This window comes from Bos grunniens, chromosome 22 (assembly GCF_055505025.1).
Source record: "Bos grunniens cultivar Pamir isolate PY7600 chromosome 22, Bosgru_T2T1.0, whole genome shotgun sequence".
Classification (NCBI taxonomy): Eukaryota; Metazoa; Chordata; class Mammalia; order Artiodactyla; family Bovidae; genus Bos; species Bos grunniens.
The window spans coordinates 47,416,360-47,428,122 of NC_141186.1; the positions used below are offsets into that span (position 1 = coordinate 47,416,360).

Sequence of the window (11,763 nt, forward strand, 5' to 3'; positions counted from 1 at the left end):
AGTGGGATTGACTCCAGTCCCAGCTCCAGAGGTATTTGTCATTTAGAATAGCCCTTCCCTCTGGCCAAGGGATTGGAACAGAGAAGCCTAGGTCATCAATTTAGAGATGCTTAGGTTTCCCCGGTGGCTCAGCTGGTAAAGAATCTACCTGCAAGGGAGGAGATCTGGGCTCGATCCCTGGGGTGGGAAGATCTCCTGGAGAAAGGCATGGCAACCCACTCCAGTGTATTTGCTTGGAGAATCCCCATGGACAGAGGAGCCTGGCAGGCTGCAGTCCATGGGGGTCTCAAAGAGTTGGACACAACTGAGCCACTAAGCACAGCACAGCACAAGGGGATTTTATGCTTAGGGTGTCTAGAAAAGAAAAAGTATGTGAAGCTATTTTGTAAATTTGAGAAAACTGAGATGCGTTTAGGCTTCAGAGACCACCTCCCATTCCGTGAGTACCACATTGGATTATAGCCCCCCTTCTCAATACAGTGCCTCTACCTGTGTGTGCAGAGGCAGTAGAGCCCAGGAGTTTGCTTTATTTTGGGGCGGGGGGTGGTGCTGGCTGTACCATGCAGCTTGTGGGACGTTAGTTCCCTGACCAGGGGTTGAACCCAGCCCTCAGTAGTGAGAGCAGAGAACTGCCAGGGAATTCCCTAGCATAGGAGTTAAGCGCATAAACTATAGAGCCAAACTCTTAGTCTTAATCTCAGCTGTTTCTTGATAGCTGTGTGACCCTGGGCAAGTCATTTGGGCTCTTTACGACTCAGTTTCCTTATCTGTAAAATGAGAAAAACTGTAGAGCTCAATAATGTTGAGGTCTAAATGAATTAATACATCAAAGCACTTAGAACATTGCTTAATACAGGGTAGTGAAAGTCGCTCAGTCCTGTCCAACACTTTGCGACCCCATGGACTGAATTCTCCTGGCCAGAATACTGGAATGGGTAGCCTTTCCCTTCTCCAGGGGATCTTCCCAACCCAGGGATCAAACCCAGGTCTCCCACATTGCAGGCAGATTCTTTACCAGCTGAGCCACAAGGGAAGATCAAGTATAGACTGGAGTGGGTAGCCTATCCCTTCTCCAGCAGATCTTCCCGACTCAGGAATCAAACCAGGGTGTCCTGCATTGCAGGCAGATTCTTTACCAACTGAGCTATGAGGGAAGCCCCAGTAAGTACTATATAAATGTTAGCTATTATTGTTGTTGTCATAAGGATTAAACTAATGAGTAAAACGCTTAGAACAGTGCCTGACACATAGTAAATTATGCATAAATATTATTCATTATTAAGACCATTCAGTCATTCAGCTCTTCAACAGATATTTACTGAGTACATTTTCTGTGCCAGGCTAATAACATCTTCACTCTAGCCCAGTGTACTAGACAAATACCTGACTGAGAATATACACGTGTCTATATAAATAGACACCACCAAGGGACTTTCAGTACCCTGTACTAATATTAGTTCCCTTCCACCTTTTGGGACTGGGGAGATTTTTAGGGGCCTTTTGGATCCCTCTCTCTTTCTCTCCCTCCCTCTCTACCAACAAATACCTGAATACCTACTACCTGCCAAGGACTATGACAGACCTTAAAGATGTAAGAGGGAACAAGGCAGGTAAGATTCTGGACCTCTTACATCTTTTGTTTTCTGGAAAGAAACAAGCCAGTTATGACATAAAATATTTTCACATTGTGATAAGTACTATGAAGAAAATAATCATGGAGATGACAGCCCCGGAGAAGGAAGTCAGAAGTGGTGACACTTAAGCCCTAAGACCTAAAAGATGAAAGGAGCTGGCTGTGCAAGAAGTCAGGGTAAAGAGTGCCCCAGGAGGAAGGAAAAGCCCATGCAGTCTTGCAGGCAGCAAAGAACTTGGGTGTTTGAGACTAAATGAACAATGCCGCTGGAGCACAATTTCCCTGGGATTGTGGCAGGAGGTGTAGTGAAGGGGGAATCGAATGGATATAGTGAGTCATGAAGGGCCCGTAGATGCTGACAAGGAACTGGATCTTAGGACCAATAGGAAATCACTAAATTTTAGTGTCTAATAGGTTGCAGGAAATTACTTCCTCTTTAAGACCACTCTTGCTGCAATGTGAAAAACTGCTTAAGGCTGGTAAGGGTGGAAGCTGGGATTTCAGGTGGAAGACAACTAGACAACAGCAGGTAAGACATGATGATGGCATGGCTTGTGTTAAGAAAGGTCCTTGCGAAAATTAATGACCCCATGTCAATATTTGTGCAGAAAGAAACCTCTATGATTGCGATGCAAAAATTTCAGATGAAGGATATTGTCTTGTCCTAGAATGCACTTTGGGGGCAGGGGGAATTGCTGTTGAAGAAGTCAACATGAAAATAAATATTTGTTTATTCTAGATATAGGAACTTACAATCTTAGCACACATCGTTAAATGCAAAATTTTATTTCCAAAATGTAATTTTCAATTTCATTTTAGTTTAGATGATTAGGAACTTTCTGAGGATACAACACACATGGCTTGACAACTGGAGGAAAAAAAAAAAAAAAAGGGTGTCCACGCAGAAAGAACAGCCAAGGACAAAAGCAGCGGGACAAGAATGAGACTGCCATAGTAAAGGACCAGAAAGTAGCCCAGTGGCTGGAGGAGTAAGTAGCCATCAGCACAAGGTATGTGGTCCATTTTTAATCAATGACCAGGAGATGGCTTCTCATTCATCTGTCACCTCCACACTGCCCGTATATCACACAACGACGGTGTGCTCAGTCTCAGTCGCTTCTATCCATGGGATTTCCCAGGCAAGAATACTGGAGTGGGATGCCATTTCCTTCTTCAGGGGATCTTCCGCACCCACGGATAGAACCCGCATTTTCTGAGTTGGGAGGCGTGAGCCACCACCAGGGAAGCCCTATATCACGCAGTAGCCAGGAAATTAAAAAAAAAAAAAAAAACTAGCAGAGTAAGGTATAGCTACCTCGCGCTACAGTATTTTTCAGCTATCTCACAAGAGCTGATAAAAACTCCATCCACTTCCAGCGAACCAGGAATAGAAACACTAGTTCTAAAGAGAATTAGCCCATCGTCTAGAGAGTGCCTGTGTATTCCCGACGGCTTCACGATAAGGCTCTTTTCGGTTTGATCACCGTCTTAAGGCCCCTCCCGGCACACCCTCAAAGATCCACAATTTTGGAAAATTCTCAGGAATCTCCTCCTGCGAGCGGTTCTTCAAGCCACTCCACACGTAGCCTTGCCTCCCCAGCCTTGGGCCCTCCAAACTAGAAAGCGGCGCCTCTTCTCCAGCCGGAGCAAACCAGCTCTCCTAGAAAAAGCGAATGTTCACAGACTAAAACCGCAACATCACTTCCGATCCCCGGCCCCAGCCGCCGCTTTACACCGGAAGTCGCCGGCGTGACGTGGCCAAAACGCCCGTCGGGGGCGTGTCCCCGTAGAGCCAATGGGCTCTGTCCACCTCCCTTCTCTGTCACCGTTTTGTCGATTCACGGCCTGTGATGTAAGAGGGAGGCGCGGAGGGAGATAAGGAATCCAAGAGGGGTCAGGCGTCGCCGTCGCCCTGAAGACGGAGGAGGGGCAAGATGGTTTACATCTCGAATGGTGAGTTGAAGGGGCAAAGTGGGCGACCTCCGTGCTGGGAAGCCGGACCCCGGGTTTCTTCCATCCTCGCCCGCCAGCCTGGCACCGCTTTCCCGGGCACGCCCCCCGGCCAAATGGAGCTGGGGGCGAAGCCGCCCCGGCCTGCAGCTCCTCAGCCGATCGTCCCTGAGCCGGCGGCGGGGCTGAGGTCCCCTTGATGACTGCTATGCCGAGCGTCCGGCGATCTCGCCTTCCTGGAGCTTCTGCCTGTGGGTCTTGAAAAGTGGTCTTTCCTTTTCGGGCGTCAGTGTCCTTAAGTATTAATAGTGAAGACCACAGTGTTTACACCATCTGCGTTGCGCTATGCCTTTTTTAAAAGAGTCGCTCGTGTGTCCACGCATTCAGTTTCTATATCGCCTTATCCGGGTGAAACGTATTGTCTGTTTTGCGGGTGGAGACTTAGCCGCAGCCGGATTAATTAGTTTGCCCAGGATCACAGAAGTAGTTCTGATGGTTTATTGGGGTTTCTAACGCCGGTAGGCTGACGTCAGCTTCCTTGCGGTTATCTACTACGCTGCCTCTTTCCGTAACTTGTAAGAGCCTGGACTAAAAGCTTTGGATAGACTTTTTCCCTACAGTTGAGAGAGAGCTCGTCATGCAGGTAATTTTCTGCCCTAATATCAAGGGGCATAGGGAGAAACAGCACTCCCTGTGGGAACAAGCTGATTATTCCTGGAATGGAGAAGCTGAGAGAGACTTAATTCAGTGGTTCCCCAAAGACAGTGAATGGAAAGAAAGACACAGTATGACTGGGAAAAATGTCAGAACTGCCTGCCCAGTTGTTTGACTCAGGTAACACAAATGTCCTGGTGCCCTCTTAACTAGTTCTTGGATCACAGGAGCCAGGTCCTGGTTTCGTTTGAATCATCTGTTTATCTTAAGAGGCTATGAAGACACTGTAGTCTGAAGTCTTCTGGCTGAGCACACTTTGCATTTCTTTGCTTTTCAAAATCTCTCTTCTGCTCCGAAACTCAAAAGTTTCGTCTTGGTTTTAGGCACTTGCAGACTTTGTGTTACATCCTTTGTGGTTAAGGCTGGCAGCTTCTATTATTTACTGACTACTTACATATATTTGTAGCGTGTCTTATGTATGCCTTGTCGTCTTTCATCTACATAAATGAAGTCTTATTAGGGCCTCGAATCTCACTTGTATAGTTGAGAAATGCCAGTTGCATTCAAGCCACTTATTTCTATCTGAGGAGAAGTTTCTGCCTTCAGAAACTGGGAGAAAAAGCACAAAAAACTGAATGGTACAAATGCATTCAATAGGCTCTTTAGAACTGCATAGGAAGAAATTGACCAGTTCTAGTTAGATCTCTTTTCTTAGAAGGACTGTATCAGTATTTCATAGGTGACAAAAATTTTCTCTTACTGTCAGATGACTTTTTCTTTTTCCAATAATTCTGTATGATGACTAGTCTTGGAATGCTTTTTCTTAGAGAAGGAAAATGTCTCAATGATGCAGAGCTAGTAAGAGGCCGAACAAAGCCAGTCACATACTGTTGGTATTGTTCAGTTGCTCAGTCATGTCGGTGTCAGACTCTTTGCAGCCCCATGGATTGTAGCCCACCAGGCTTCTCTGTCCATGGCATTTGCCAGGCAAGAATACGAGAGTGGGCTGCCATTTCCTTCTCCAGGGGATCCTCCCAACCCTGGGATCTTCCGGACCCAGGGATCGAACCCATGTCTCCTGCATTGCAGGTGGTTTCTTTACCACTGAGCCACCTGGGAAGCCCTCACACTGTAGTAGCCCCCTTTTCTCAATAGCTGTGTAAGAGCTCAGATCCGAGTGGATACTGAAAGTAAGCTGGTCTGTGAAAGAGGAAAAGTAAGCTGTAGCTGGGGGTGGGGGTGTGTGTGGGGGGTGGCAGTGAGTGTGGTGAAGCCCGAAGCCCTTGGGAAAATGGAGAGAACATGTAGTTGACAGATGGCTCTTCTCTCAAAATATTCTGACCTGTTGATTGACAAGACTGAAACTCTATACACTTTTCCTGATATAGCTTCTATTATTTAAAGTGGTTTGAAAAGTAGATGCATTTTTCTGTTAGATACAACTGGAGTCTGTAATTAGGATCAACAGCATTCTGTTAAAGAAATAGCCATAAGCCAAATGCTCTTTAGTACTTCAGTTCAGTTCAGTTCAGTTCAGTCGCTCAGTTGTGTCCAAGCTTTGCAACCCCTTAGAGCACACAAATTTTTTGACTTTTAGGAATTTTAACATAACAACTGTTATGTGCTTATAAAGATTTTAAGAGTATGTATAAACAGTCTTTTTATCTAGGCAAAAGACTTTGCAAGTGAAAGAGATACTCCAAACACATTTAGGAAATGGAAGTGGTGTGAGCATTCTTTATACTCATTCATCTCATTTGTTTCCTCAAAATGCTTGAATAAACAGATATTTGTACACCCATGCTCTTAGTAGCATGTTCACAGTAGCCAAAACATAGAAGCAACCCAGTGCCCATCAATAGATGATGGATAAACAAAATGTAGTATATGCATACAGTGGAATATTCATCAGCCTAAAGGAAGGATATTTTGACATATTCTACAATATGGATGAATCCTGAAGATATTGTACTAAGTGAAATAGCCAGTTGTTAAAGTACAAATAGTGTATGATTCCTCATACAAGTTTCCTAGAGCAGTCAAGTTCATAGGGACACCAAGTAGAATGGTGGTTTTCAGGGTCTGGGGAGCGGAGAGATGGGAAGTTGGTGTTTAAGGGGTGTGGGGTTGTTTGGGGAAGATGAAAACGCTCTGGAAGTAGCTGATGATGATGGTTGTACGGTAATGTACTTAATGCCATAGAATTATACACTTGAAATGATTAAAGTGATAACATTTTTTGTGTATATTTTACCTCATTAAAAAAAAGAAAAATTCTTGAAATATTACCCACCAAAAATTACAAACTATCAGATCAGATCAGTCGCTCAGTCGTGTCCAACTCTTTGCGAAACCCATGAATCGCAGCACACCAGGCCTCCCTGTCCATCACCAACTCCGGGAGTTCACTGAGACTCACGTCCATCGAGTCAGTGATGCCATCCAGCCATCTCATCCTCTGTCGTCCCCTTCTCCTCCTGCCCCCAATTCCTCCCAGCATCAGAGTCTTCTCCAATGAGTCAACTCTTCACATGAGGTGGCCAAAGTACTGGAGTTTCAGCTTTAGCATCATTCCTTCCAAAGAAATCCCAGGGCTGATCTCCTTCAGAATGGACTGCTTGGATCTCCTTGCAGTCCAAGGGACTCTCAAGAGTCTTCTCCAACACCACAGTTCAAAGCATCAATTCTTCGGCGCTCAGCGTTCTTCACAGTCCAACTCTCACATCCATACATGACCACAGGAAAAACCATAGCCTTGACTAGACGGACCTTTGTTGGCAAAGTAATGTCTCTGTTTTTGAAGATGCTATCTAGGTTGGACATAACTTTCCTTCCAAGGAGTAAGCATCTTTTAATTTCATGGCTGCAGTCACCATCTGCAGTGATTTTGGAGCCCCCCAAAATAAACTCTGACACTGTTTCCCCATCTATTTCCCATGAAGTGATGGGACCAGATGCCATGATCTTCGTTTTCTGAATGTTGAGCTTTAAGCCAACTTTTTCACTCTCCTCTTTCACTTTCATCAAGAGGCTTTTGAGTTCCTCTTCACTTTCTGCCATAAAGGTGGTGTCATCTGCATATCTGAGGTTATGGATATTTCTCCCGGCAATCTTGATTCCAGTTTGTGTTTCTTCCAGTCCAGCGTTTCTCCTGATGTACTCTGCATATGAGTTAAATAGAAGGCATTATTTGACATATGAAAGGAATGACGTCTAGATCACAGAGCTTCTCTTCCCCAAACCTTTCCTTAGGACCATATACGCATAACAGACTTCTCCTTGCGTAGACTATTTGGAACAGCGAACATGTTGAAAATTGAGCTTATGATTGTTACCCGACTGATTAAGTGTAATGTTTCTTGTGTTAGGGATTTGTAGCACTAACCAAAGTTTCTTCATTCTTATCTGCAGGACAAGTGTTGGACAGCAGGAGTCAGTCCCCATGGAGATTATCTTTTATAACAGATTTCTTCTGGGGAATAGCTGAGTTTGTGGTTTTGTTGTAAGTATAGCAGTGCTGTTAACAGCCCTGATATTTAAGTTGACAGGGGTACATTAGAGACATTACGGTGGTATCTTAAACAAGCTCAGCTTTCCTGAAGCAGTTTTCAATTGTGAATTTTATTAATAGTTTTTCTAAGAGAGATGAAGACCTGTACACTGGTAAAACTCCCCTCAAACACCTTGTATGATTATAAATATCTTCTTGAGTTGGTAAGGTTGACCATGACTTAGCCCTCGTGGTAACCATTTCAGCCTGCAGCTATGGGGCCAGACCAACTCCTTCTGTTGCCCAGTGACATACCTCACTTTCTGTACGTGCAACTATTATTGCACAGTATACATTGAGTAAACAAGGGGAATTAGATCTTGAATTTTAAGAGCTCCCAAGCCATAAACATTTTTTCTTAAATGAAGGATTAGCATCAATACACAGGATATACATAATTCACCATAATTTCAAGCAATTCTCAAATTCTTTTTTTTTTTGGTCTTTCATATTCTGTTTTATGAAAATTTTTCATCAACTACTAAAAATTCTTACTCATCCAAAATTTAAACATACATTTGAGCGTCTCATGGGCCAAGAACTGCAGAGATGTGGGAGATAGTTTCTTCATTGACTTTAATGTCAGTAAATACTTTCATTTTACAAGGGGCCTTGGGGGAGGGCATGATGGTGGGAGGTGGACATCAGAGGAGGTTATTCCAGGTGGGAGAGACACAAGAAAGATGGCAGAGGAGTTTGAAAATCAGCCTATGGTATTTACACTTAATTTGATGGTAGCTCTGGTATATAAAGTTTAATCTGATGGCTGCATGTAGCATAAATTAAAAGGGTAAAATGGAAGAGACTACCATAGAGAAATACAACAGGGGACAGAGAGGCCTAAGTTTGGTACTCACTGCAAAACTTCTTTGCAATCTCTTACAAATTTCACCTCCATATTGTTTATTTAATTAATTTAGTTAAATTTTAATTTAATTTAGTTAAATCCTTTCCCCTTTACAAATAAAATTCCATTTAAATGAATTCCCAGAAAGCCCTGTGCCTCTGGCATACCACCTCAACCCCTCCTTCCCCAGGGTAACATTAGGTAAGCTTTTGGCACAGGAAATACACATGCAGTACTTTAAAAGCAGTCTCTGGGGCTTGACAATCAAGACAGAGCAGAGGAAGAAAGTTGGAGTTGACTCTGGTTTCAGAGTCATTCGTAGACTCTGTCTAGAAGAGTTACAGCAAATCAGAAAGACAAGGGATGGTAGCTTCAGCACAGAACACAGCATACTATGTTGAAACCTGTGTTTGTGATAGATGGTGTTGTCTAGCTGGCCTCAAGAAAGGGAGCTTTGGAGCTAAGTTAGTTTAGTCTTCCTCCCACAAAGATGATAGTTGAAGCCATGGAAATTTTACAGTGTTGAAAGTGGATCTTCTGTTGTTTTCTGCTCCTTTCAGTTTCAGAACTCTGCTTCAACAAGATGTGAAAAAGAGAAGAGGCTACGGAAGCTCATCTGATTCCAGATATGATGACGGAAGAGGGTATAACTTTTTAAATTAATAAAAGATGTTTTTACCCCTCTGTGTAATTTATTAAATTAAAAATAGGCAGACAGACATATTAGGCTCATTTAAAGGCTTAAATTCTGTTTACAAAATTAATGCATTATTGTAAATCAAACAAGTTGCCTCTGATTTGATAATCTGAATTAATCTGACAAAGCTAAATGTATCAAATATCCAATGGGAAAAGTCTAAATTAGAGATTGAAAAGTGATGGTCAACATTAAAATCTAGAGATTTCACTTCAGAGTCTATAGATTTCCAGCTGCTAATGGAAATCTCAAGATCCAGCAGCACTGGGTGAGGCTTGTGTTTCCATATGGCTAAAATAAACTGGAGTTGGGTTTCAGGTAGGCATTTTAGGAGCTGTTGTTCCATTTATCATAATTCTTGCTTGACTCATGTATGTAATGTATCTATCTGGTCTCTTTCAGTATTTGAATTTTCAACTCAGATCTAAATAAATGGTAGTTCCTATTTTAAATTAAGAAAAAGATCTATTTGAGTGTTTGAAAAGAACCTACTAAACAGTAGAAATTAACTTTTCTTATCTTAGGCCACCAGGAAACCCCCCCAGAAGAAGAATGGGTCGAATTAATCATCTGCAGGGCCCTAATCCTCCTCCAATGGCCGGTGGATGAGGAAGGTAACTTACAGTCTGCAGTTCTCCAGAGATTTCATTTTGAAAATGCCTCCTTAGGAAGGCTGTCTTTAGGAAAATAGATGTCACAGCATTTTATACTCAGATGTCTTATTTGGAAAAATATTTATATCTTAACCCTTGAAAAATTATCTTTTGAATCAAAATGTCTTTTAAAGAAAGTTTTATAACATGCAATGACTGAGTTTTTCATACAGATCCGAATTACCAATTAGTAACTATTATAATGTTCTCTTTTAGGTAAATGTCTGCTCTAAGAAGCAGACAACTGGACGTGCACATTAATAGCAGAAGGAAACCATCAAGAAATGGAGTATGGATCATGCTGGACAAGTTAGATGAATGTGTACGTCTAAACAAGGATTGCTCTGTGTCCTCACAGACGAATGAGGTCATGCTGGGAATTCCCTCCGCAGGGATCTGGCATGACTGACACGCAGTTCTATAAATGCACGTTTGTCTCATCTTTTTTGTATTGTCTGTGAAAGTGTTAATATAGTTTTAATAAGTAAATATTTTTAGGTTACAAAGCTGACTTCTCAACTTCTCATCTTTATAAAATTAAAACTCAAAAAGCTGCAAATTTGAAGGAAAATAAAAGACTGTATATTGATTACTATTAGTGTCACCTTTTTCAACTTATGAAATATTGTTCGTTGTTGGGTTTTTTGTTCTCATTTATAAATAAATCACTGTGCTTATTTCAGTAGTATGCATATGATATCTATACTCTTGAATTAATTTTAAATCTTAAAACCTATCTGTCCCATGGATCTTTAATACAGTATGTCTTATTTGCTACCAAATGTAGTTAGCAGGGTACTTATAAAGCCATAATCAACAGACCTGAGCTACAGAATGTACGTTTCATAAATGGTCTTTAAAATTACGGACTTCAGTGCTATCTGCCAATTTTAGTTCTAAAGATGCTACCTGTTGGCTTTAACCCCATCTGAATCCAGGTAACTCTTCTTTCACTAGAATGAAAACTATTCGGTTAGGGATTTTTCTTCTTTATCCCAGTGCTTTGAACCGTGGCTACATGTAATAGGCACTGAAATAGTTATGAAAAAATGAATAGTACAGACAATTCTGTGTGTCTTTGGATCCAAGGTGTTCAGGTAAAAGTATTTTTGTATCCATTTGTAAGCATTTATTCAACTCTGCCTGGAAATGGGAGTGGAGGGGCATTAATACACTGGTTTGTATGAAGACCAGATCACAGGAGGACAAGATTGGAAGCAGGGAAGTGCGTTCAGAGGATGTTGTGTTCTAAGTGAGACAGTAGATTGGACTAGGTAATGGTGGTAGGAATGGAGAGGTGGTTGCATTGAAGGCATATTTGAGAGACTGTGGGATTTGCTGATGGATTTGGTTGTAGAAGATGTGGACGGCTGAAGAAACAAAGTGAAACTGGATGGTTTAAGTGAGAGTAGATATATGGGGGATCAAGAGTTCCATCTTGTGTATGTTTGCAATATCTTGTAGACATCTAAGTGGAGATACTAAAGAAGCAATTGGTTATCAGGGAGAGATCCAAACTGGAAATACATATTTGGGAGTTCTCTTCATATTTAAAGCCATGAAACTGGATCAAGTCTTACAAGGGGTGTAGGGAGAGAGAGAGATGTGTGTGTATTTATATACATACATATATATATATATATATATGTATATGCCCTAACTCCCCAGGGAATACTAACATTACTAACATCCGAGGCTAGACTGAGCACAGCCAGTGAAGTACGAGGAGAACTAAAATTATGTACGTTATCTGAGAAGCCAGAAGAAACACATGTGAGG

At 42.1% G+C, this 11,763-nt stretch overlaps 1 protein-coding gene across 2 annotated transcripts; it reads left to right on the forward strand.

Annotated features, from left to right (window-relative positions):
- The first annotated feature begins 3,498 nt into the window (after positions 1-3,498).
- SELENOK (selenoprotein K) lies at positions 3,499-10,576 on the forward strand. Of its 2 annotated transcripts, XM_086367521.1 has the most exons (5): positions 3,499-3,586; positions 7,649-7,739; positions 9,195-9,278; positions 9,856-9,945; positions 10,201-10,576. In XM_086367521.1, the coding sequence occupies exons 1-5, from the start codon at positions 3,568-3,570 to the stop codon at positions 10,202-10,204; spliced, it is 288 nt and encodes a 95-aa protein (XP_086223647.1). In that variant the 5' UTR covers positions 3,499-3,567; the 3' UTR covers positions 10,205-10,576. The 2 variants fall into 2 exon arrangements, with proteins under 2 accessions (XP_086223647.1, XP_086223648.1); XM_086367522.1 differs by lacking the exon at positions 10,201-10,576 and having other exon boundaries at positions 9,856-9,949.
- Positions 10,577-11,763: the final 1,187 nt, after the last annotated feature.